The following is a 26,990-nucleotide window of genomic DNA, read 5'->3' on the forward strand; positions in this document are numbered from 1 at the left end:
ACTCTATAAAGAGAGCAGCTTTTAATACAGTGGTACAGCGGGTGGCGCTGTGGGTTAAACCACAGAGCCTAGGACTTGCCGATCAGAAGGTCGGAGGTTTGAATCCCTGTGACGGGGTGAGCTCCCATTGTTCGGTCCCTGCTCCTGCCAACCTAGCAGTTTGAAAGCACATCAAAGTACAAGTAGATAAATAGGTACCACTCCAGCAGGAAGGTAAACGGCGTTTCCGTGCGCTGCTCTGGTTCGCCAGAAGCGGTTTAGTCATGCTGGCCACATGACCCGGAAGCTGTACACCGGCTCCCACGGCCAATAAAGCGAGAGTCGGCCACGACTGGACCTAATGGTCAGGGGTACCTTTACCTTTACCTTGTGTTACAGACGCTTCAGGTTACACACTCTGCTAACCCAGAAATAGTACCTCGGATTAAGAACTTTGCTTTAGGATGAGAACAGAAATTGCGCAGCAGCAGCGGGAGGCCCCATTAGCTAAAGTGGTGCTTCAGGTTAAGAACAGTTTCAGGTTAAGAATGGACCTCCAGAATGAATTAAGTTCTTAACCCGAGGTACCACTGTAGAAGGGGATGGTCGAGGGGCCCGTTTTTTGAGGCCGATCTGGTCCACTCCCCAGCGGACCTCTCAGTGGGCTGGAGCGTGTGTGCCCGTGCATGCGCTCAAGCTATTTCCGGCTCCTCCATCGGCGCTCTTCCGACCTGGAAGTCGGTCCCTGCAGCGAGGGAAAAAATGGTGCCGTGGGGAAAAAAGCACAGAATCCCCATGCCGATCCACGGAATGGCTGTGGGCCAGTTCCAGGAAGCTCATGGGCCAAAAGCGGCCCACGGCCTTAGGTTGCCAACCTCTGGTCTGGTCAATTTAGGTTACAAGTGGAAACTGCAACAAAAGGTTGAAGCATGGAAGGCTTGTGTTCAGGGTTCTACCTATCCTGCTTCCATTGCAACTTGTCAGTATTTAATGGGCTCTTTGCATGCTATGTCACCGCTGGGTGCTTGTAGAAGTCGGCTGGTAGTTCATTTTTCTCTTCTTCTTTGGCAATCGCTTGTATAGGAGTATGATTGTCTTCCATGAACACTAACTTAACAGTTACAGATAGGTAGCCGTGTTGGTCTGCCATGGTCAAAACAAAATAAAAAAAATCCTTCCAGTAGCACCTTAAAGACCAACTGAGTTAGTTCTAGAGACTCTCACCTAAGAGATCTACAGCAAACCTTTTTAGAACTAAAATACCCAGCAGATGAAGTTAGACAACAGATCAACAGAGCCAGACTGATACCCAGAGAGAACTTGCTGCAAGACAGACCCAAAAAAGAAAATAACAGAACACCTCTAGTCATCACATACAGCTCCCAAGTTAAAACAGTACAACGCATCATCAGAGATCTACAACCTCTCCTGGACAATGACAGTTCTCTTTCTCAAGCTCTGGGAGGAAGACCTTTCATTGCCTACAGACAGCCACCCAGTCTTAAACAACTCCTAACCCACAATAATACTACAACCAGACCTAACACGGACACTGGCACCAGAGCCTGCAATAAACCCAGATGCCAACTTTGCTGCCACATACACCCGGACAACACCATTACTGGCCCCAACAACATCACACATACCATCTCGGGACTATTTAATTGCTCATCGTCTAACATTGTGTTTACTAGAACTAACTCAGTTGGTCTTTAAGGTGCTACTGGAAGGATTTTTTTTATTTTGTTTTGACTAACTTAACAGTGAGTCCATAAGTCACCTCAGGTAGTGATCAGCAGAGTATAAAGAGCCCTGGAAAAGTCTTCAGAGGTTTCCTGCTCCCAGTAGAAAAAGTTTCTTCTCCAGTTAAGGCAAACCTCTCCCACACAGTTCCAAGTAACAAAGTGTTTATTGTCTTCAGATACAAGACAAAGCTAAACACTACTAAAACATTCCTGTTTAGACCTAGATGCTTACCTAGATGCTTAGAAAGGTGACTCGATTTGTTTTAGTATTTTACCTTATTGTATGTTTTAAAGCATGGTTGTGACTCTTTCTTGATTTCACTGCTTTATCTTTTCTGTAAACCGCTTTGGGGTCCTTTTAAGTGGTGCATAAATTTTAGGATTTTTTTTAACATTTATGAAATAAAATTTTATTTTAAAAACATATATATATATCTTGTTTTGCAGATTTTTATCTGTGCCTCGTCTACAGTTTCATCTACAGACGAAATAACATTGAGTTCGGAAGACGCTCGGTTCCCTTTAAGAGCCGAGAGACAACGACTCTGCCCTACACAAAGATGGCGCCCGCGAGGCTGAACTAGTGGAAATCTCGCCTGCCCTTCCGGGCCGAGAAGCGCCCTTGCCCCTGTCAAAGATGGCGAACGTTGACACGTCAGAGGTGGGAGGCGAGAGGCGACGCGGCCCGTTCCGGTTGAGGGAAAGGCGGCGGCGGGACGACGGCGATGGCGGCGACGGCGTCTGCCGAGGCGGCGGCGCTGGACGCCCTGAAGCGGGGCGGCCCGGGGGCGGCCGAGTCGCTCTTCGAGGCGCACGCGGTGGCGGAGCTGAGGGCCGTGGAGCGGCAGGTCCGCGCGGGCATCGAGGGCAAGCGCGAGGAGCTCCGGCAGATGGTCGGCGAGCGCTACCGGGACCTCATCGAGGCGGCCGACACCATTGCCGAGATGCGGCTCAGCGCCGAGCACCTCGTGGAGGCCGTGCGGGGGCTGCAGCAGCGGCGGGCCAAGGGGCGCGCCGGAGGGGGCGGCGCCCCTCATAACGGCCAGCCCGCCGCGCGGAGGCCGGCGGTTGAGGTGGGGACTTGCTGAGGGGCGCGGTGGGGGGAGGGCGTGTGTGTGTGTGGGGGGGTCTTAAACCTGGCTCCCGCCAGCTGCTGTGGGTGGACTACAACTCCCGTAAGTGCATTACAGGTTCAGGAAATGGTCTGAGGTGATTGGGAAGCCATTACGTCGTTTAATACAGTGCTTCCCAATCTCATGGATTTATTTATTTTTTGGTTGCTGAGCTTTTTGGTTTTTATAAAGGAGATACACCAAAGTTGTTGAATGGGGGTGTCACGGTTTTATATATATATATATATATATATATATATATATATATATCACGTGTGTGTGTGTTTGTGTGTGTGTATACGCGCGCGCACACATATATACACACACACACACACACACACACACCCCACAAGGAGGACATGGCTACACCCTGCTGTTTTTGGACTACAACTCCTACTACCCCTGACCTGCTGGCTAGGGAGGATGGGAGTTGCAGTCTCAACAACTGCTGGGGACTCAGGTTTGAGAAGCACTAGACTACCCGCTGGTCGGGGGGGGGGTTTCCCCCAATTAATTAACAATCGCCTTTGTTCATTAGAAGCTTCCTACCCTATTGAGGAAGCAGGAGAAGGTGTAAGTGCATTGTAGGCGGTTCAGGAAATTATCTGGGGCAATGTGAAGCTGTTACGTTGTTTAAAGCAGTGTTTCCCAAACTTGTGTCTGCTTGGGGTTTCCTTTGTCTCTCTCTCCCCCCCCCCCCGTTAATTAACAGTTAACTTTGCTAGTTAGAGACATTCTACCCATCAAAATGTATGAGGAAGCAGGAGAAGACGTAAGCGCACTACAGGTTCTGGCAGAGCTTTATTTTTCAGCCGGAACTCAGTTCTGTCACCTCTCAGGTGGGCACCTTTGCCATTCTTAAGAGAACAAGGGAGGTGTTCATGGTGAGTTCTGGCACCTTTTTTTCTAGGAAAATAGCACTGGAATCATTCAGAAAATGATCTGGGTAATGCGAAGCTGTTACATCATTTAAAACTTGAAAAGTGAGTTAGTCTGATCAGTGTTTTGATGGGTGAGCTCCTGGGTAAGCGTTCCAAAGTAAAAGATTAATAAAGCAAAGCAGAGCCAATAAAGCAAAACAGAGGTGGGAACTAGCTGGGTTTTTTGCCCTAGGTGAAGCCTCCAGAAGGGCACCATTGAGGCTTCCAGCCTGTGTTTGTGCATTTGCAAATATGTGGCGTTTGTGTGCCAAACTGGGTCTTTGTTCCTGGTGAAATAAAGCCTACTTTTGCCCCTGTAGCAAAGAGAACTGATATGTGTTATGTTAACTTATACCTTAACCTCCATGATCGTATTATAAACTTTCTTATAAGTAGCTAGCTACCCATGTTGCTTATCTACTAGTACAGCTCCTGCGGGAATCTTTTGTCCTTTTTGAGTTAGTAAACATTGGTAAACTGTGCACTTAATATAACAAACCCTGTGGCATATAGTTATATGAACTATAATTCTGAATATATGCTAGCAACATCTCTTTTTCAAAACGCTTTCAATCCATGCTCCAGTAGTTTCTGTATGTGCATCAATTTATTTCATAGGGTGCACGTATTTTTCCCTACCTAGGCAGTACGCCAGTCACAGGAGAAGTTCTACTGTTTGGCAGCACAGATCCAACTACTACTGCAGATTCCTGAGAAAATCTGGAGTGCTATGGAATCCTCTCAGTACTTATATGCCACCCAGTTGTACCTGCTATGCTGCCACCTCCAGCGCCTCCTGCAGCTGGATTCTTCTGGCACCAGCTACAGCCCAATTCTGGCACGTTTTCCTATCCTTGCACGACAAGTAGCTGCAGCTAGCCATTTCCGGTAAGTAGCCAGCCAATTTCTTCTTCTTCTAGCTTTGCTCATCTTGTTGCTGTGATGCATTAGCTGCATCATGATTGGATTACAGTAACACACTTAACTACAGGACTGCCCTCGAAAACAACTAGAATGTTTTAGTTGCTGTGAAATGTTACCACAAATGCTGTTGGGGTTTGTTAGCTGCTTTGCGTGCCTTTGTGGAAAGTGAGATAAAAATGTTAATATTAATTTTAAAAGGCTTATTTTGAACAGTAGGCCTTCCTCTCCCAAGAACTTGGACTTAGAAATGGTATCAGCAGTGGCGTAGCGTGGGGGGTGCAGGGGGGGCCGGCCGCACCTGGCGCAACATCCGGGGGTTAGGGGTAGGGGTAGGGTTAGGGGGCGCAAATCCACGGGTTAGGGGGCGCAAATTACTTGCCTTGCCCCGGGTGCTGACAACCCACGCTACGCCACTGGGTATCAGAGACACAAAAGATGCTGCTAAGTAGTTTAGAGAACTATAGTCCTGCAGTTTTGTCACTAAGCACAGAATAAGGTATTTTAACTGCAAATCTGTCAGTTTCCATAATATTCTGAGAATCTCTACTATTTGATTTCTACCACCCATTGTTGTGAAGGATTTATGACAAGCAATAAATGGGTGCAGTTCTTAAAACTTTAAAACCCAGCGGCGATGAGTGTATGTTTAAGGTGAGTGTATGCTTAAGCTGCATAGCTTGGCTGTTGAACCTCTGCAAGGAAGTAGAGAGTTCAAAAAATTAAACAAACAATTCAAATTGTTTCCCGAGTTGCCCCTGAAAAATTAGTCTCTTGGATGTGTTCAGTTCTATCTCTTGCTTTCCTTATGGAAAACTGAACCAAGTGTGTGTTGGTGATTGGATAGGCTCCTGAGGGCTGCCAAAAGTTCTGACACTGCAACAGAAGCAGGTGTGTGAGTAAATGGGTACATACACATTTCTGGTTTAAAAGCTGCAGCTCCAGTCACTTTCTGCAACAGCTCCTCTGCCTTATGGCTAAGTCGAAAATATGATTGACTCCATTGCGGAGACTATCTGGAGCTATGTATTGCTTAGCCCTAGCTTTTGGATTATGTTATGCATGCAAATTACTGTAGAATCTGGGAGAAGTTTGTTTTGGTTGCACCAGAGCCATTTATTAAAACTTCCCTGATGTTTGAGTTGGACATTTCACATGAATATTGATTGCTTACTTTATACACACACACACACACACACACACACACACACACACACACACACAACACATACACGCACACAATCTTCTAAATGGATTGCATCCACTCTAGACACTTGCTTCAGGTCATTCTGCTGGTTGTAATGCGTTCCCTCAGAGGATTGATGATAAGCCTAAAATTAGTATGCTGTGTTAGATTTGGTTGTCCATCTAGATTGGTGTTCTTTGTTTAGGTTTTTTTTTATCTAATACTTTTGGGAGAAGGAAGAAGATCAGGAACCTTTGGGACTGTACATTATATTTAGGTCTATCTCTGACCCTTATTGCTGTTGGCTTTATGAAATGCGTACTCCACATATGCCACTTTCCTGCCAAAGCACAAAAAATGTTGGATATAGTGATGGTTTAAAAAAATCTAACAGACATATTTTTAAAAATAAAATAAAAAATAGAGTGAAAAGGAAGATAAGCATATACCTGCTGCAGTTCTGTACCCATTTGCCTTTGAGTAAGCTCCAAGAATTAAGTGGGACTTACTTCTGAACAGGATTGTGCAGTTGAGTGCCATCTCTTTCATACTGTACATAATGGAGTTACATAATTACCAGGCAGCATGGTCACTGCAGGAAACAGTTTTGGGAAGAGGGACCAGCTGAGCTGATGGTGTATGACGCTTTTACTAACTTGCCCTTTTCTAATATGTGGCCAATTGGAATGGCTGCTGCTGAAGGCAATTCTAGGAAGAGAGGAGCAAACTGGAATTGGTCCTAGCCACGCTGATGAAAGGGGTTTGCATCCACAGCATAATAGCTTTAATATCACTTTTTAGTCTATTAACATAGATCCGAGTTATTATTCACCCAAAGCTCCCTTCAGTTAGGCAAGAGAAGTAAAATAGCTACCACTTTCTTTATGACGTTATGCAGCTCTAAGCTATCATTTCCCACCACTGATTCTTGTTTTGAACTTTACATTTCTTCATTGAGTGTTGCACAGCACACCTCTTGACGGTGCCTCCTTTGTCTACCAATTAGGTCAACAATCCTACATGAGAGCAAGTTGCTACTGAAATGCCAGACCGTTTTGGACCAAGCCGTAGCAGAGGCATTGTGTTCAGCCATGCTTCTTGAGGGGAGTTCTCCACGCCAGGCTCTTGCTGACTTCCTGCTGGCCAGGAAATCTGCAATTCAGCAGCTTCTGGATCAGCCCCATCATGGTGAGTGCAAGTGAAATTTTCATCTAAATCAGTGTACAGTAACCTCTGGTTACGTACTGCCCTTGTAGCGTATCCTACAGGATACGCACGCGGCAAACCCAGAAATAATGGGAAGGCTTTTGACGCCTGCGCAGAAGCAGGCTACTGCCACGTGCACCTGTGCAGAACAGGCACTTCTGGTTACGAATGTTTTGGGGTGCGCACGGACCCCCAGAATGAATTAAAATCGTATCCAGAGGTATTACTGTACCATCTCAGGCCACTTCCCTGGTCTGAACCTTTGTTTCTTCCATCAGATGGACACTAAGCAGACTTATTCCTACACTGAATAAATGTCAGTGGCAATTTATTGGTTTCAGAGATGTCAGTGTTTCCCCACCCCATTAATAAAGTAATGGCTATATATCTGCCTTGTCTTTGGAGAAGTCACTAACAGTAGTTCACTTGAGACTACTGTAGTTTTGGGATTATTTCACAGCAATATTCATGTATTTCTAATCCTAAAGTAGAAGTAATAACTAGAAGGGTCTATTAACTAGCCGGATCAGATGTAAGGCCTTTTTTGAATGTAGGGATGACTACCACTGTGGCCCAAACTTCAGGAAATAACCCAGATGAATCAATAAGTGAAAATATTACTGCCAGCAGGGAGGCCCACCAGTCGATGTTAGATTTCAGCAGTTCTGGGGGCAAATATTCTATGCCTGGTGCTTTATTATTTTTAAACTGTGAAATTAAGGTTCTTGGCCTCAGTCATAGATACTGGAGGCCAGTCTGGTAAGTTTTCCAAAGATTCCGGTTTTTGGTTGACCTCATCATCCTGCCCATGATAGAGTGATAATATTGCATCTGATAGTACACAGTGGAACATTACAAGTATTCTCCAGCAGGCCTGATACTGTATGCCAGAAGAGGCAGATGTCCTTATCGTGAGGGGCCTTTATTAAGATATGCCAAGCGTGTTTTTCTACTTCCTGTTTTTTTCCATCTTAGCAGCAGTTTATACTTCTGTCTGAGGGTGACATATTCATTAATTAAGAGGAGTAAATTAGAGTTCCTATATTTATGGTAATCTCTCTTCAGCTGGCTTTTAGCCTGCTTGCACTCTTTGTTGAACCAGCTGGAAGATCTGATCAATCTTCTTGAGCCACTGTTTTTGATCTCAGTTTTCAAGTGGTCTTGCAACCTTTCAGTCAAAATCTTAAATAAATTCATAGTCTCAGCAGCAGAGGTAGCTGAGATAATAGCAGTATGATTAGTCCTTAAGTCATCTGCATGAAGGTGAGTCAGCGCTAGATTGAGTACTGGTGTCCACTTAATTCTATTGCCTGCAGGAACACCTAAGTTTGTATTAGAGATAAATTGAGTTTTTTTGGGGGGGAGAATTGTTAAAGTTAGAATCTTAAGAGTTGGAAGGGACACAAGGGTCATCTAGTCCAACTCCCTGCAATGCAGGAATCTCAGCTAAAGCATCCATGACTGATGGCCATCCAATCACTGCTAAAAAACCTCCAAGGAAGGAGAGTTGACTACCTCTCGTGGGAGTCTGCTCCACTGCCGAACAGCTCTTACTTTCAGAAGGTTTTTCCACTTGTTTAGTCTTAAATCTACTTTCTTGTCACTTGAAGCCATTGCCTCGAGTCCTGCCCTCCAGGAGAAAACAAGCATGCTCCCTCTTCTATGTCACAGTCCTTAAGATATTTGAAAATGGCTATCATATCTCCTCTCAGTCTCCTCTTTTCCAGGCTAAACATACTCAGCTGCTTCAAGCGCTCCTCATAAGGATTAGTTTCCAAACCCTTGATCATCTTGGTTGCCCTCTTCTGCACATGTTCTAGCTTGTCAACATCCTTCTTAAATTGTGGTTGTTGTTTGGATAACATTTTAAAACTGCTGTTTCTCCTCCCCCCCCCCCAGTTGAATTTTGAGGATATGGAAATATATTAACCATCAAATGATACTTTTTTTCTTTGCAACCCAGGGCAGCAGTTGCAATGCAGAAGAAAGTGTCTGTCTATGAGCACAATACTTCTACCTTGCAAAATGGCTGCTATTATTCACTGGCTTTTTTTTTTTAACCAGATGCTGGCATTAAAGCGCAAGTTTGTTCCTTGGTGGAGCTGCTAGCCACAACCCTGTATCAAGCACATGCCCTCTTCTATTCCCTGCCAGAGGGAATGCCTTCAGACCCATCTCTTCCCTGTGGCTTGCTCTTCTCAACCCTGGAGACCATCACAAGCCAGCATCCAGCAGGTGAGCAGCAAAACTGGTAGGGACTATGCAAAATTACCATGTTATCGTTGGTCAGGGCCTAGTTTAATCCTCAGTAGCCTGACCTCTCTTCTCCCCTAGGTAAGGGCATCACAGCTTTGAAGGAAGAAACCAAGCTGAGCAGCTCATTCAAATATTTGCCATCTTCCATCGCAGAATTCCAGCCGACACTCAGAACTCTGGCACATCCTATTAGCCAGGATTACCTTAGAGATACACTTCAGAAATGGATCAATATGTGAGTCTGAGGAACTAGCTTTGCCATCACGATCCAATTGAAAAGCACATTGCCTGGTCCATTGTAGACTTGGATAAAACTCTGGTTGTGTGAAAATCATTGTGGTTGGCAGTGCTTTTTTCCTAAAAAAATGTTTAGGGGTACTCTCATTCCGTCTGAGACTCAGGAAACACTGTGGCAGGAAATGAGGTCACCATCGGGGGTAGCAGCGGAACTGATGATTCACCGTGCTACAGAAGAAACTAAAAAAATTAAAATTTTCAGTTTCTTCTCCCATTAGATTCACAAAATGTTTAGGGGTATGCATACCCCTGCATCCCCCCAGAAAAAACACTGGTGGTTGGTACTGATTACCTGAATTTCATAGATTGAACAAATTAAGAAGAAGATGCAGCTTTCAAAAGTGTACCTAGATATTTCGTAGCACCCTAACTATTGTGGAATATGGCCTTCTGCTGGTCTCATTTGCTTCCTGCTGCCTCTGGGTTCACTCTGGGATAATTCTGGTCCATCTGACAGCCCTAACTAGCCAGGTAGTGCTGCCTTCTCAGCATCATTGTACCTTACCTTGGTCAGATTGGGGTCCACAGGTTTACAGGTGAAGCCAATCCGGCATTCCCGTCAGTGCACCTGCACAGTCCCAACTTTGTTTTTGTCCTGCCCCATTTCATTTTTTTTTTTAATATAAATATTTATTAAATTTTTTGAATACAAATGCACAAATAATAAACAACCTTACTTATATCATAACGTGGTTTCATCACTTCTTTGGACTCCCTCACGTCTCCCGCTCCCATTTACATCGTAAAAAGGTTTTTCCAAGCAAATTATCAACTTGTTTAGGATCTTATATCCACTCCTTTAAATATAATCTAGCAATTCTCCAAAAAATTTATGTTTTCTTTAATCTCACTTATCATCAAATTCAAATCTAATTTAGTGGTGGCCAATTTTTTATAATCTAGCATCCTTCTTAGCATTCAACCAAATTGCAATGTTTTTGTAAATACGTCTTAAATTTCTTCCAGTCTTCCTCAATCCTCTCTTCTCCCAGGTCTCGGATTCTGCCAGTCATCTCGGCCAGTTGCATATAGTCCATCAGCTGCATCTGCCACTCTTCCAGTGTGGGTAGATCTTGAGTTTTCCAGTTTTTAGCGATGAGTATCCTTGCTGCCGTTGTTGCATACATAAAAAATGTTCGGTCCTTCTTTAGCACCTTCTGGCCGACAATACCCAGAAGGAAGGCCTCTGGTTTCTTAGTGAAGGTATACTTAAATACCTTTTTCAGCTCATTATATATCATTTCCCAGAAGACCTTCACCTTAGGGCATGTCCACCAGAGGTGAAAGAATGTTCCTTCACTTTCTTTACATTTCCAACATTTATTATCAGACTAATGGTATATTTTGGCAAGTTTAACTGGGGTCATGTACCATCTATATATCATTTTCATTACATTTTCCTTCAGAGCATTACATGCGGTGAAGTTCAGCCCAGTGGTCCACAACCTTTCCCAGTCCTCAAACATAATGTTATGCCCAATGTCCTGTGCCCACTTTATCATAGCCAATTTAACCATTTCGTCTTGTGTATTCCATTTTAACAGCAAGTTATACATTCTAGATAGTACCTTAGTCTTTGGTTCTAACAATTCTGTTTCTAACTTCGATTTCTCCACCTGGAACCCTAACTTTTTGTCATTTTTAAAGACTTCTTTAATCTGAGCGTAATGTAACCAGTCTCGCACTTTATCCTTCATTTTCTCCAAACTCTGCAATTTCCAATTGTCTCCATCTTTTTCTAATATTTCCCAATATTTTGGCCATTTGGCCTCCATATTGGGTCTTTTTCGGGCCTTAGCTTCCAGAGGCGAAAGCCACCTCGGAGTCTTGTTTTCCAATAAGTCTTTGTATTTTGTCCAGACATTAAATACTGCTTTCCTAACAATATGGTTCTTAAAGGCCTTATTGATCTTAACCTTGTCGTACCATAAGTATGCATGCCAACCAAAAGCATTGTTAAAACCTTCCAAATCCAGTACGTCAGTGTCTTCGAGAAGTAGCCAGTCTTTTAGCCAGCAGAAAGCTGCGGCTTCATAGTACAACTTTAAGTCTGGCAGGGCAAAGCCCCCTCTTTCTTTCGCATCTGTTAATATCTTAAACTTAATTCTGGGCTTTTTGCCCTGCCAGACAAATTTAGAAATATCTTTCTGCCACTTCCGGAAGCACTCCGTCTTGTCCACAATCTGTAATGTTTGAAACAAAAATAACATTTTTGGCAATACATTCATCTTAATAGCAGCAATTCGGCCTAACAAAGAAAGCTTCAATTTTGTCCAACTGTCCAAGTCTCTCTTAATTTCAGTCCAACATTTTTCATAATTATCCTTAAATAGACTCAGATTTTTTGCTGTTATATTCACCCCTAGGTATTTTACTTTTTTAACCACAGTTAGTTCTGTTTCCCTCTGAAACCGTTCTGACTCTGTGTCTGTCAAATTTTTCCCCAGCACCTTGGTTTTCTGTTTGTTTAATTTAAATCCCGCTACCCGACCAAAGTCTTGTATCAGTTGCAATACTCTTTTCGTACTAGATTCCGGCTCCTGCAAAGTCAAGACTAGGTCATCTGCAAAGGCTTTAAGTTTATATTGTTTCGCTCCGACCTGGATCCCTTCCACCAACCGGTCCCCTCTGATCATATTCAAGAGCACCTCCAGAACCGAAATAAATAGCAGAGGGGAAATCGGGCAGCCTTGTCGTGTTCCTTTTTCAATTTTAAACTCTTCCGTAACCACATTGTTAACTATCAGTTTAGCCTTTTGTTCTGAATATATTGCATCAATCCCATTCTCAAAACCCCGTCCCACTCCCATTTCTTTTAGATTTCCCTTCATAAATTTCCAAGAGATATTATCAAAGGCCTTCTCCGCATCTATAAAAATTAACACTGCTTTTGTATTTATGTCTGTTTGCAAAAGTTCCAAAATGTCAATAATGTTCCTTGTATTAGCAAACATGTGTCTACCTGGGAGAAAGCCTGCTTGGTCTTTATGGATTACCTCGTTTAAAACTCTTTTAAATCTGCTTGCCAAGACGTCTGCAAATATTTTGTAATCCACATTTAAAAGGGAAATGGGACGATAGTTCTTGAGTTGTGTCTTTTCAGTTTCCAATTTTGGTATCAATGTGATGAAAGCTTCCTTCCACGATTCCGGCGCCCTCTTCCCCTCCATAATTTCGTTGCAGACCTCCATCATTGGTTGAATCAAGTAGTCTTTTAATGTCTTATAATACTTGGAGGTCAGGCCGTCTGGCCCTGGAGATTTGCCCAGTTGCATGTTCTGAATGGCTTGTTCAATCTCTTGTCGTGTTATTTTGTTATTCAGGATTGATCTGTTTTTTTGTGACAACTTTGTTAGTCCATTTCTTTCCAAAAATTGTTTAATCTCTACCTCGTCTTGCGGCCCTTGAGTATATAATTTTTTGAAATATCTCTGGAAACACTTTCTGATTTCCATGGGGTTCTGAATATTTCTTCCTTCAATTTCTAGATTTGTAACTGTATTTAATTTTTGTCTCTTCTTCAACTGCCACGCAAGCAGTTTCCCACATTTATTCGCCGATTCAAAAGTTTTTTGTTTCATTAATTTAATCTTCCACTCTATTTCCTGGTTTATCAGTTTAGAATATTGTGCTTGGTAAAGTTTAATTTCTCTCAGAATCGGCTGTGACTTCGGGTTTGATCTTAACTTCTCCAATTCTTTGATTTTCTGCAGGATCTTGTCTTTCCTTTCATTTTGTGTCCTTTTCTTTACAGCGTTCTGTTGTATCAAGAACCCCCTCATCACAGGTTTGCTTGCATCCCATATAGTTCTTTTTTCCACCGTAGTGTTCATATTTATCTCGAAGTAATCCTTCAAAGCTTTTTGGGCCTTCTGAATAATCTCCTGATCTCTAAACAAGTTGTCATTCATCTTCCATCTAAAGGAACCGGTTGGCAGTAGTGTCATGTCCATCTTCAGTGCATTATGGTCGGAGCAGGTCTTTGGGCAGATTTCCACTTTTCTGACCTTGGGTGCCAGACCTCTAGTTATCCATATTTGGTCGATTCTTGTCCAAGTCAGCTGGGCTTCAGAGAAGAATGTTCCCTCTCTTCCCAGGGGGTTCTTAGTTCTCCAAATGTCAATCCAGTCCATATTGTCTGTCATTTCAAAAAAAGTCTTTGGTAGTCTGCCGTCTTTTGTAACATTTTGGTTTTGTGACTTATCCATGTTAGTCGATACGACCCCATTCATATCTCCCATCATAATGATGTTGTTGTAGTCCAGATAATCCAGCATAATCTCATGCAACTTCTTGTAAAATTCTGATTTCCCGTCATTTGGTGCATAAATTCCTAATATCAGAATCTTTTCTCCTTGATGTTGTATCTCAATTGCTAGAATTCTTCCATATTCATCTTTAAATAAAAATTTAGGTGACAGGCTCTCTTTTGCATATATCACCACCCCTCGCTTCTTTACTCTGTCCGAAGATATAAATTCTTGACCAAGTCTTTTATTTATTAACACCTTTCTATGGAGCCTAGTCACATGTGTTTCTTGTAAGCAAATAATGTCCAATTGTTCTTTTTTTAATATATGAAAAATTTTCCTCCTTTTTTCCGGGATGTTACAACCATTAATGTTCCAACTCAAAAGTTGCAGAGACATCCTGAATAAATCTGGTTATTTTTCAGGGGGTGGTACCTTATTCACTGGATCTTCGGGATCCAAGGGTGCAGGAACCTCTGGTGTTTCAGGCCCTGGAAGTTGATCAATTCCTTTGTGAAGGTCCTCTCCGTATGCGTTCAGAAATTTATCTCTATCTTCCAATGTTCTAATTTTAATCTTCTTCCCTCTAAAGGTGAAAGATAATCCTTGGGGGAATTCCCACCTAAAGATGATTGAGTTGTTCCTTAACAATCTTGTCAGTTCCAAATAGTCAGATCTGAGGTCCAACAGTTGTTTAGGAATGTCCTTGTAAATTTCAATTCTTTTGTCCAAAATGTCCAGTGACTTTCCATAGTGTAGGCCCAGAATCTTGTCCCTTTCCTCCTTTGACCTCAATATTATCAAACAGTCTCTGGGCTTCTCCTTCCTTATAAGTCTTCCAAGCCTGAAAGCTGATACAATTTTAAAGTCCTTTTCTTCTAAGTTCCAAAATTTGGAAAATTCTTTAGTCAAAAACTCAGCTAGGTTGCCTTCTTCCACTTCTGGTATCGCCCTTATCCTTAAGTTACTCTCCCGGTTCCGCAGTTCTATCATAGAAAGGTAGGTCTGGTGTTCACCTACTTGTTTGCAGAGTGGTCTTACCTCTTGTTCTAAATTTCCAAGGTTTTGGCTGGTATCCTCAGCCAATTTCCGATTTTCCCCTGTAGCCTACTTCAATTCTCCAATTGCTTGTGCATTCTGTGCTACTTGTCCAGTTAGTCTATTTAGACATTTTGTGTTCTGGTCAATTTTGTATGTTTGCTCATCAGCCTTTTTGTCCAAAGATTCCACTCTCTTATCCAAAGATTCCAATTTTTCAAAGATTTTCTCTAAAATAGAGGTACTTGCCCCTGAGGCCATATCTTCCAATTGTAATTCCTCAGTTTCTCCCTCCCCTGCCCGTGGCAGAGAAGCAGCTTCTTCCTCAGAAGGCAAAGTAGGCACAGATGATCTACGTGTCTGTGAGGCTGCGGTTAAAGTTGTTAAAGTTGTTTGTCTAGCTCTTCCTCTCCTTCTTGCGCCACTCATTCCAAAGTTATCTAAAAGTCAAGGTCAAGCTGAGTTGTTCCCATGAGAAAGCAACGGCCCAGATGGTAACAGTCAGAGGGCCAGGAAAAGGAAAGTGAAATAAAAGTCACTGCTGTAAGTCCCAAATCCTCTAGGGGGAGTTTAAAATGTTTTTAGGGAAGAAATCAATTCCAATAAAATTAATAAAGTCAAATTTCAAAGTCCAGGAACCTTCAGTAAAAAGTTTCAGCAGAGTTAGAATTTAGTATTTAACAGCAACAATGTTTCAAATAGTGCGTACTGGTAATCCAAATGCTTCAAAGTAACAAGTTCAGACTCTCTCAGATTGTTTCAAAGTTCAGATTCAAAGTATCCAAGTCTGCAAACTGACAGCTCAGTTACTTAGGCAGCTCCAGCACCTGGGTTTCTTACTTAAAATGTAGCTCCAATAGAAGAAAGGTATCACCATACAGCTAGAAAGCATAAAGTCCAGCACTTAAAGTCCTTATTCCACTTAAAATAAAGTTCAATGGGTGCTCAGATCAGTTAGGTTAAAAGATCTCTCTTTACCTCCACTCCTCCAGCTCTTTGCTTTGATGTTCAATGAGAACGGAAGACGGACTTCCTGTTTTTCGTCGCTCCGCTTTCAGCCAAATTCCAGCCAAATTCAGTGCTTTAAAGTCCCAAAGTCCCAATGCTTTAAAGTCCCAAAATTATACAGGGTCTGTTATTACTCACGGGTTGTTACTTTCCAAATCCAAAATTTTCTCAGGAAGAAAGGTCAGCGCTCACCGGCAGCAGCAGCGCGGCTTCACTCCAATGGTTGCGAAACGACCCACAGCGCCGCTACCCCCTCCCCGTTCCGGAGCCCCTTACGGTTCCTTCAGTGATTCGGGGGTTGCTCCTGGCGCCCGCCGGGTCCCGAGGCCACAGGCTTTCGCTGCCTGTGGATTTCCAGTCTGGGTCTCCGCTTCGCCGTAGCGGACGACCCGTTCTCACCGGAGCTCCCTCTCCGCTGTTAGCAGAGGGCAGCCATTGCCATTCGCGCCGCCTCCGGAAGTCCTGCTCCATTTCAGTTCTGGGTAAGGTGCAGCAATGGAAAGTCATTTTAGTTGCTCCACCCTACCAACCAAATATTGTGCTTTAGTTTTCTGTCACTGCAAGGTGGACATTTGAACTCTGTTTATTCTCTTTGTCATGATCAATTTTATGCTCCAGTCACCACACAAGTGGAGGCTCAATATATTTGAACTATCTTCCTGAGAACACTGCTGTGTTAAAACACTAGTGAAAGATAAGTGCCTATTTTGAGTTCTTTATAATTTCATCTGTATTTACAAGATTGTGACACTTCACCTACCCATCATCCTTAGTTCAGGGAGAGTGTGAGTTTATCTTTACCCTTTGCCATCACATTGGCTCCTAGTTACGCTTGTTTGACCCTTCTTGTACCTGATTCAGTAAAAGCCACAATTAAAGTAAGCAGATGAGTATTTTTCAATGCAGATTTTAATTACTATGCAGGAAGAAGTAGTGGCTCTGCAATTATTGTGCAGGGAAAAGTAACTCCCAAGGGAGTCCTTCAGGCAGTGACTCGACTCATCAAGCATTTCTTTCAGGTGCAATGATGACATCAGATCTGGGATCACAAACTTACTGGTTTATGTGAAGAGCCTTAAAGGTCTGGCTGGAATCCGTGATGCTGTGTGGGAACTGCTCACCAGTGAGTCCATGAGTCAGAACTGGGAGACAGTATGTCACCGGCTCCTTGACAAACCCATCTTTTTTTGGGAAGATTTGTTACAACAGCTTTTCTTGGACAGATTACAGGTAATATATTGTCAGAGTTGGGCTAGGTAGCTTAAAGGTTAACAAACTAAGCCAAAATATTATTTGCCATGGAAATTGAGCTTTTTGGTTTTGGACAATAGCTACTCCTGTGTAGGACTAGTTCAGAGATGTTTTTGATGTATTAGGAAATTTCCACTCTGGTTCTCTTTATGTGTAAAGGGAACTTTGTTCAGAGTAGAACTACCATCTGATTCTTATCATTTGTAGCAAAATATTGAAGCATCCACAAGCTCTTGTTTCCTCCTAACCCACGCTGGATGAATTATTCTTATAATAATTATATATAATTATAATACTGTATATGTATTCTTTATACCTGGATACATCTTCTTGTTTACTTTCTATAGATCGGAAACCCATTTGACTGCATATTTGGTAGCAATATACTTTTTATGCTTACCACTTTTCCAACTTGGTCTAACTGTGTATTGGTTCCTTTGACATCAATTTTGAGTGGAACATTGGGAAGAACCTTGGGGTTAAAGGGGGGGCAAGGACATTCCTCAAAACCTGAATGTTGGAGTTTATGTACACCCTGCTATTTCCTGCCATGTCTTAAAAGCATTCCCATGCTTCTGGTTTTGTCTGTGGTGATGTACCAGCTTTTGTCTCTGTGTAATGAGTTTTTCTTTTCCAGACGCTGACGAAGGAAGGATTTGATGACATCTCCAGCAGCTCCAAGGAGCTCCTTGTTGTGTCTGTACAGGAGCTTGAAGCTAAGGTTGATGCATCTTCCCACAACAAAAATATGCTATTTGAACATAACATGGCCTCTTTCTTATGGTCAGAGAATCCAAATGACTTGCCACCCGATGCAGCCTGGATCAGTGTGGCGAACCGCAGTCAGTTCACCAAGAGTGGGTTATCCATGAAGGCCCAGGCCCACAGCCCACGAGTTCAAAGCTTCTGCAGCGCTCTGGATTCCAAGCTGAAGGCCAAGTTGGAGGACCTTCTGTCCTACTTGCCCTCTGACTCCTCTCTGCCTAAGGATGCTCTGCGTGTGCAACCCAGGAACTCTGCCTTTGACAGGTTTGCTGATGCAGGCACAGTAGAAGAACTGCTGCGCAGCCACTGCATCGGCTGTGTGGATTATGTGCTGGGTTGTGTTAGGGAAGAGCTGCATCAGGCTCAGGATGTACTTCAAGCATGTGCAGATGCTTTGCACAACCCCAAAATCAACACTGTTCTCTTCATGGCACGGCTCTGCCGATCGTTGGGGGAGTTATGCCCGCATTTGAAGCAGTGCATTCTGGGTAAATCAGGTTACACAGAAAATGTTCTGAGGGAGCCTTGGCCTTTGAAAAAGGTTGGGAAAGGGAAAACTCAAGAGGTGAATCCCATAAAGGCTAAGTGGCAAGAATTAAAAGAACGGCTGCTGCAGGATAGCCTGTCTGCCTATCGGATTTGGAGCACAGCTGTTGCTAAAGTGAGTTTCTGTCTTGAAGGTGGTGGAATATCCCTTTCCTCTTTGGTTTGTTTTTTTTACTGCATCCAGTGCCTCCCACCTTACCATAAGAACAAATGCTGTTTGGTTGTGGCAGGGGTCAGCAACGTGCGACCCATAGGCCGGAAGCGGCCCACAGAGGCCATTTAACCGGCCCACGAGCTGCCCCAGAACCGAGCTGCCTGCTTGGTGAGTCCCAGCGCACTGCACTAAACTGGTGCCGTGACTTGCTTCAGCGGTTTGGAAATCTTGTCTGTGCAGGCGCTGGAAATCTCAGGAATTCGCGCGATCCGGCCCACAGAGAGATCTCCGCGGGTCGGATACAGCCCAGGCAAGGTAAACCTTGCCGACCCCTGGTTTGTGTGGACCCTGTTACTAGATGTTTGAAATCTGCAACAGATTGTAAAAAGGCAGGGAAATGTCTGAGCAGTATTCTCTTGTGTGCAGAAATGTCTTGAATCCTACTAGAATGCAATGAAGATCCTTGGCTTTTCCATGTTTCCTCACCAGAGCTGTGACACGACATTTAGCTCAGATAGCAAAGCAGGATTTTGCTAAAATCAGGGCTGATTATGCCTATTTTTCCCATGCTTCCCTCCATATCTGTGTCTGCCTCTCAACACGTTTGGCCAAAATAAAATACAGGATTTGAAATGAAGGAATGGAATTTGGTAGGACACTTATGGTGCCAGAATGCCAAATGGCAGTTTTCAGAAATTTCATATGTGAAAAATGATGCTGTGATAGTTGCATGCTGACAACCTATGGGCCCCAAATCTCACTTGGGTATAAAAAGATTGGTTCTGACACTCTCCTGCTGCCGTTATTTGTATTTTATACTAGGTCCTGGTTCAGGGGTTCACACAGTCATTGTTAAAGGGTCAAGCTGGATCCATTCTGGCAACAGCCACCAACTGGGAAGAGATTGAAATTGAAGAAGAGACTGAGACTGGAAGCAGTGTAAAGTCCAAGATACGGCTCCCTGTGCAGGTGGGTGGAAAGCAGTAAGATGCACACCAACGGTTTGTCTGTACAGTGTTCTCAGTTTACATATGGGAAAGGGGAACTGATATTCAAATGTGCCCAGCAGTAGAGCTGAGACTGAAGCCCAAATCTCCTCAGTGCCTTTTCTGAGAAGATTGTGGAATGTTACAAAAGTGCAGTGGGGTTCTGATAGCCACTTGGTTTGATTTTCTTTTTCCCCCTGATCATACCTCTAGAGAAGAGGAATGACAGTCATTAGGATCCAGCACCTGCCTGCAGTTTCAAGTGGACTGGAAGCATAGAAGCCCCACTTCTTTCCTCTTGTTCCTGTCAAAATAAGTGATATTCATTCATACTAAGAAGGCACATTTAGTACCAACTTGTGTTGTTGAGTCTTAAAAATGTATAGATTTTAATGACACAGTTTAGAAGGTTCGTATGTAGACTTAACCTGTTGGGGGGTTGATTTATAGCAAGAGGGAGTAACCTGTGGTCTTCCAGAAACTGTTCAGACTATAGCTTCCATCTTCCCTGACCGCTGAGCATGCTGGCAAGGTCTGATGGGATTTGAAGTCCAACTTCTGGAGGGCCACAAGTTGCCACATTTGTAATACCACTTTATGCAGTTCAGGATAAGTGTCACTGTCAAAAGGAGTATGGAGCTGGCAAAGTAAAAAAAACAAACACTTGTCCTTTCAAGAAAACGTAACGTTTCCACCACTGGTATTCTTCACAGCCATCATGGTGCGTCCAGTCCCTCCTCTTCAGTTTGTGCCAAGAAGTCAATCGAGTTGGAGGTCATACCCTTCCCAAGGTCACCTTGCAAGAACTACTGAAGACATGTATGACTGAAGTATTAGCTGGCTATGAAAAACTGTCAGGAGCGAGCCAGGAAAAGGTGCGTTGTTGGGGGTCTGTGGACCACTGCACACTGTTTGACTAGATTGATAATCCTGCTCCAAGTGTGTATTCGAAAACCAGGAAATGAAAAATGTGAATTGTCAAGAGCAAAACTCTTGATCAGCTCCCGCTTTGCAAGGCTCACTCATGGGGAAAGTTCTAATGCAGGAGCAGCCAATGTGGTGCCCACAGATGTTGCTGAGCTCAGTGCCCATCAGCCCCAGTCAGTGTAGCCAGTGGTGGTTCAACAGCATTTGTAGGGTGACACATTCTGTCCCTTCAGACCATCTCGCTAGTTGAAAAAGCGAAGGGTGTATCTTTTGGGACTTTAATTGCACTGGGTTGTCACTAACCAAGTTGTACTCAGAACCGACCACTGAAAGTTTTGTTAAGTTGCTTGGAGAGCTTTTTGTGTAGCAATAAACTATTAAGTTCAAGTAAATAAAAAAAAATTATAGGCCTAAATTGGTCATGTCAGTTAATTTCAGTGGACATACTCTGAGAATCAGTAATGCTGGCTTACAGCAAACCATTAGTCCTTGCACATTTTCATAGCAGCACTTGAACGCCCAGGTCAGTACTAAAAAAGTATACTAGAAGCCTGACAGTATCTTTGCCCATGAATAAATGTGATTGAAATTGGCGCTACTTACAAGTATGTACCGTATTTTTTGTTCTATAAGACTCACTTTTTCCCTCCTAAAAAGTAAGGGGAAATGTGTGTGTGTCTTAGGGAGCGAACGCAGGCTGCGCAGCTATCCCAGAAGCCAGAACAGCAAGAGGGATTGCTGCTTTCGCTGCGCAGCGACCTCTCTTGCTGTTCTGGCTTCTGGGATTCGGAATATTTTTTTTTCTTGTTTTCCTCCTACAAAAACTAGGTGCATCTCATACTCTGGTGCGTCTTATAGAGTGAAAAATATGGTATGTGTTTGACTGTGGCATTAATCTTGCTTTCACCTCTTCTCTAGAAGATAGCCAATCTCAGAGCGGCTTGGTTAACATAGGGCAGCATTCTATAGCAGCTATCCTATCTTTAAAAGACATCTGAAGACAGCCCTGTTTAGGGAAGTTTTTAGTATTTAATGCTGTACTGTTTTTAACATTTGATTGGGAGCTGCCCAGAGTGGCTGGGGAGACTCAACCAGATGGGTGGGTATTATTATTATTATTCTTCTTCACCTAACTAGTCCTGTCAGCAGAAGCCCTACATAACAGGGCTTCCCTGCCACCTGCAATTGGATTGGGGTGGGAGAACCTTCAAAGCAGCAAGCAGGGAGAGGGGTGGGGTAGTGTTCTGTCTGGCAAGCTGAAATACTTGCACAGAGGGAATGACTTGAAGAATAACATGTTGAATTGCACCCTGAGTGGAGACCCTTCTCCATGCAATGATATGACATGGTATGGGGAAACATCTGAATGATGCAACCATGGGAGCAGGTCAGATTACGCGGGTCTTAATGGGGGAGGGTATGTGTCAGAGCTGCCTCTAGGTCCCAGCTCACAGAGGACCAACGCCAGGCTGATGTTATGTACAAAAGTCTTTATTGAAGTTTAATTTCCATTTCAAAGCCAGAGCGTGCAGCCCTACGTCTAGACTCTAGATCGGCGAAGTCCCGTCTGAGTCTCCGCCCCTTCCACACCAGTTTAAGATCCTAGCCCTGCTCCACCTCCTGCGCTGCTCTCTTCTCCTCTGGGTCCTCCTGCCCTCTAGGGCATTGCCCTTTCTGGACTCTTCCGACGCTGAGTCGCTTAGCTCCTCCCCCTGCCTCCGGCGTGCTTTAGGACCCGGTTCCCAATCCTCACTCTCTGCTGTCCCGCGCTCCTGTACATTTGAACTTGCTTCTCGCGCCAACCCAGTGACCTTTCTCCTAACTGTTACGCTACTTCTATCACTGCTTCCCTCTTCCGTGACACTGGCCGGATCTGACCTCCCTTCCGTTGTCCGACTCTCCGAGGGAGGCGTGGTAGACTCTGCCTCGTCTCCTCTCCCTGGTGGGGAAAGCACTGGCCCCGATGCCTGGGACTCTTCCCCCCCACTCTGCTCTGGTTGGGAAGCTGATCCTGATTTCCAACTACTGCTCTGGGAGTCCCTGCTGCCCCCTTGCTCCTGGGGCGTTCCCCTTGGGACCCCCCTGCCCCTGGCCACTGGCGCTCCCTTCTGTGAATCTTCCGATTCGCTGGAGAGGCTCATGGAATCCCTCGGACCACTGTCCCCTCCTACGCTCCCTTCGGATTCCTCCCCCTCGCTCTCCATCTCCCATCTTCCCTGTGCCTCAGCTCCTGAGCCCCTGACAGTATGATTCCATGGGGGAAACCTGTATGTTTGTAACAGTGTGAGATCACTTTGCATGCTCGCACAAAAGCAGTTACAGGTAACTCTAAAATACGGGACACTGAATAAATTGAGATGTTCTACAACTGTCCGTGCTCTACCTTCTGTATGTAAGTGCTGCAATTCTTTGGCTATCTCTGCTATGAGATTTAAAACAAAAAAACAAAAATCCAGGTTCACAGGGGCCTAATAAACATTTTCACAGACTAGTGTGATTATCAGGGGACTACTTTTAGTATTTTGGGCACAGGACCACATGATCTAGATGCTTAAAGTGATTGTTGATTTAACTTTAAATATATGTGAGAACTGCTGGCCTAGGCATTTGCTTAAGAATCAACCTTATTTTTGCTTCCCCTACCTGTTTCTAGAAAGAAGGGAAGTTACCCATCACTCAGAACAGGGCGTTGCAACTCTTGTATGATCTTCGGTATCTGAATATAGTCCTGACAACTAAGAGCGAAGATATGAAAGGCAGCAGAAACAAGCAGGATTCCAGGTACAGTGTTCTGTCGAGAGTTGAGTGTTTTCAACAGTGGGTTTATTTTTTATTCCCTTTGCAAACCTCAAAATGTTACTGCACCCTTTGTGCTCTAGGCACATTGCGCTGATATATCGGTGTGTATGTGAGGCTATATGCAGGGCTAGTAGGCACAGACTTGCTTGCCTAGATATCTCAGCTATTTTCTCTCACCTTTGCAGAGCTGAATCTAGGTAATATAATATTTTCCTACCAGCTCTGATTGTAACCACTACTTACTAAAAGTCAGTGCTGTTCATTGATTGATAATAAATTACGCTGAAGTGGGTAGAGTATATACTTGGATGCAGATCAGTCCATAGCTTAGGGCACGGATACAAGCAGATGAGGCTGGCTGGAGAAAAACCAAGCAAACCTGTATCTCACTCTTTCCATTTGCAGAAAGAAGGAGCACTAGAAGAGGGCCCACAACAGCAATCATGAGTAGCAAGATGCTCCCCGAAATCTGTACATAAAGTTTTGTAACAGAACAATTTTTAAATAAGGAGCCATTTAACAGAAATCCTTGTCAGAAATCTTGCAGATCTGTACACACACCAGGAGATCAGCAGGGGCACAGCAGTGATTCCAGTCTCAGTAGTTTCAAGGAAAGGTTACATTAAGGCAGCTTGTTAGAAACAGGGCATCTTGCTATATAAAATGTATTTGGAACGTTTTAAGTTATTCCTCTGGCTTGTAAGGCATCAGTTCAACTGTAACTGGAAACCAGAATGTAGCTTTAAAAATGTTAAACTCTGTTCTCACTGAATTAAGGGACTTTTAAATAGCTCAGCACAGGATCCTGTTAATCATTCCATTACTATGGTTGGAAAGTGATTGAATGCCTGCTTTTTTTGTTTTCACATCAGTCTTTTCTTGTTGACTGTCAAAAATGTATCTCTGTCCGATATCAGCTTTACTCCCTCTGTTTCAGGATTGAGAAAGAGATAGACTTTCTGGAAAGTTATATAGATCCCTTCGACTTGGATGTCTTTACACCACACTTAAACAGCAACCTTAATCGTCTGGTGCAGCGGACCTCTGTAAGTTCAGGCAAAAGAACATAACTGTTGCAATTTTGTTTGGCTACTGTACTTAAAGATAGGGTGCTTTACTTGGTAAAATTGTACACATAGAAATGGTCTTTTGCACTTTGTTCCTTAGCAACAATAGAACCAGTACAATAATGAAAACCAAGGGGGAAAGGGTTGTGTATGCATACAGTTGGATAGTGGTATAAGCACATTTTAGGGTACACTTTGATCATGCAGTCCAATAGTTCTCAATTATTTGCAGCATTCAGAATCAAAGCATCGTTTGTCTCCTGAATAGCCAAAACCAAAAATATCCCATGAGATTGTATGGATTTTATCCTTGGAAGTTCATGCCTCATAGTAGACAAATACCTAACACCAAGTGATATAAAAGTGAACCTGAAATCCTGGGGGGGAGGGAAACGTTTGTTTTAAACACACATGGCCAGGTTGACCGTTAAGAGTTTGCCTTGTGTTTGTTTAAGGGTACTTCCTTTGCTGCTTTCCAATCTAATAAATCCTATTTCTGGTTCACTGAGCACTTGGCAGTTGCATCTACAGTGGTACCTCGGGTTAAGAACTTAATTCGTTTCAGAGGTCCGTTCTTAACCTGAAACTGTTCTTAACCCGAGACACTTTAGCTAATGGGGCCTCCCGCTGCCGCCGCCACACGATTTCTGTTCGCATCCTGAAGCAAAGTTCTTAACCCGAGGTACTATTTCTGGGTTAGCAGAGTCTGTAACCTGAAGTGTCTGTAATCCAAGGTACCACTGTACTGCTGCCACAACCAAGCAATTACCTTTTTCTGTGCTCCTCTAGGTCCTGTTTGGCTTATTAACAGGGGCAGAGAATCAGTACACCAGCCGAAGCAGTAATTTAACTTCTCAAGAATTACATAACATCCTACCTCTAGCATCTAGTCAAATCAGGTAAGTGGCTCACGCTATAGGCAATAGGAAGTCCGTGAAATAAAGCACGTGGGGGTGCAAAAAATCTTACCACTTTTTTCTTTTTTTCAGATTTGGGCTGTTGCCACTCAGCATGTCAAGCTCACGCAAGACTAAATCAGCTATGAGAAACACTGAACAGAAGGCTCAGGTTTGTTCCTTTATTCTAGCTTATGGTTTTCTCCACTCTTGCCAACTGTTGCACTGGTAATGTTAATGCTAATATTTTCCTAGGGAGCCAGGGTGCTGTTGTTGGGTTTTTTTTAAAAAATAAATCAGAAACTCAAGCCACAATTTCCTTTGGGCACTTCAGGAGTAGCATATACTTTTCTAGGTTTGAAGATGAATTAGTTAAATAGTTTGTCAAATTGTGTATAGGAGTCAATAGCAACATTAGTGTATATTGTTAGTACAGACTTGCACATTGACAGCTTATCTCTAATAATAATAAGGTATGTTAAAGGAGTGATTAATCTAACTGTCTTGTACCCTTCATTCTAGTATGATGCTGACCAAGTAACCCCTGAAGAAATCTTGCTGGGGTATTAATGCATGTGTGAATTGAGTGGCTTCCTCTCCTTTGTAGGCTTCTGTGCTAAGGCTTGCTTATGTAGCCATAGAACTTGATAGCTGCTGTCAAACTTACCAAGTTTACATATGAGAAATTGAATGCATACTAGCAGCTGGCATGGGTTTCCTTCTGTATTGCCATGCAACTACACCCTAGAAGGTGCTGCAGGGAAGGGTGGACAAAGAGGTCTAAAGTTCTCAGTATGTAAAAAAATTCACATGTTAAATATCAGAAGCATCTGTTGCTATGGCAGGGTTATGTTTGGACATATGTTGCACATACATTTTAATGAACCTAATTTTCGACTAAAATGAACCGACTGGTAATGTAAGACACTACTACATAAGCAAAACTGCCTCCCTTTCTGCTTGCCATTATGATGCGCCTTCCCTGTAGTAATAGAATAAGCCTTTCAAAATAAGGGAAAGCTACTACTGTAGGTAAGAAAATGGACTTAACATGTCTGCCCGCTTACCTAGGAAGTTATTGATGGTTGCCGTAAGTGGAGCTGGGAGTAGGAGGCACTTTGAGCAGCAGATTGTGTTTCTGTGTCTCAAAAGCCTACAACGGAAGTGTAAAATTTCCTGAACACGCCAAAAGGCTTCACGGCAAGGATGATTGTTTCTACAGTTCTCTCTGCTACACAGAGAACCGCACATATTAACCCCCACCCCCACCCCGGTCTGGTTTTATGTAGCTACTAATGAGCCTGCTCTGAATGCAAGCCAGCTTAAAAAGAAAGCCTAGGAGGTTAACTGACTTTCTTTTGCTAATTTAACAGATCCCAGCTGCTGCCCTTCTAAGAGCAGAAGAGACGTTCCGCCCTGGCTCCCTGTTCAGGCAGCTTGCAGCTGAGGAGGAGGACACAGCAGCACCATCTTTATTTAAACTTGGCTGGCTCTCTAGCATGACCAAATGATTCAATAAAATGTGAATGATTGTACTTTTGGCATTGTAAAAAGCATCTACTTCAGCATAACTTAAGGGAGTGGAATTTAAGTTTTGGTACTTGCTGCCAAAGAGACTGGACCCTTGCTTAGGTAACTTGAAGCTATTAACAGAAAACATCTATTTTATAGCTGTTAGGTA

At 43.5% G+C, this 26,990-nt stretch overlaps 1 protein-coding gene across 3 annotated transcripts; it reads left to right on the forward strand.

The window, feature by feature from the left end:
- The first annotated feature begins 2,433 nt into the window (after nt 1-2,433).
- COG1 (component of oligomeric golgi complex 1) lies at nt 2,434-26,844 on the forward strand. Of its 3 annotated transcripts, XM_081849575.1 has the most exons (15): nt 2,434-2,797; nt 4,400-4,644; nt 6,870-7,051; nt 9,134-9,304; nt 9,404-9,560; nt 16,938-17,148; nt 17,807-18,595; nt 19,457-19,603; nt 20,334-20,495; nt 23,201-23,328; nt 24,284-24,392; nt 25,203-25,312; nt 25,403-25,481; nt 25,832-25,872; nt 26,683-26,844. In XM_081849575.1, exons 1-15 carry the CDS (start codon nt 2,450-2,452, stop codon nt 26,702-26,704), a joined length of 2,901 nt encoding a protein of 966 aa, XP_081705701.1. In that variant the 5' UTR covers nt 2,434-2,449; the 3' UTR covers nt 26,705-26,844. The 3 variants fall into 3 exon arrangements, with proteins under 3 accessions (XP_081705701.1, XP_081705700.1, XP_081705702.1); XM_081849574.1 differs by lacking the exon at nt 25,832-25,872; XM_081849576.1 differs by lacking the exon at nt 25,832-25,872 and having other exon boundaries at nt 2,789-2,899.
- Nucleotides 26,845-26,990: the final 146 nt, after the last annotated feature.

This window comes from Podarcis erhardii, assembly GCF_964252035.2.
Source record: "Podarcis erhardii genome assembly, chromosome: 2".
NCBI classification, from domain to species: domain Eukaryota; kingdom Metazoa; phylum Chordata; class Lepidosauria; order Squamata; family Lacertidae; genus Podarcis; species Podarcis erhardii.

Coding starts and splice junctions, on each gene's coding strand:
- COG1 (XM_081849574.1), top strand. CDS start 2,450: ATGGCGGCGACGGCGTCTGCCGAGGCGGCGGCGCTGGACGCCCTGAAG. Junction 9,561..16,937: donor CTTCAGAAATGGATCAATAT/GTGAGTCTGAGG, acceptor CATTTCTTTCAG/GTGCAATGATGACATCAGAT. Junction 19,604..20,333: donor AGATACGGCTCCCTGTGCAG/GTGGGTGGAAAG, acceptor TATTCTTCACAG/CCATCATGGTGCGTCCAGTC.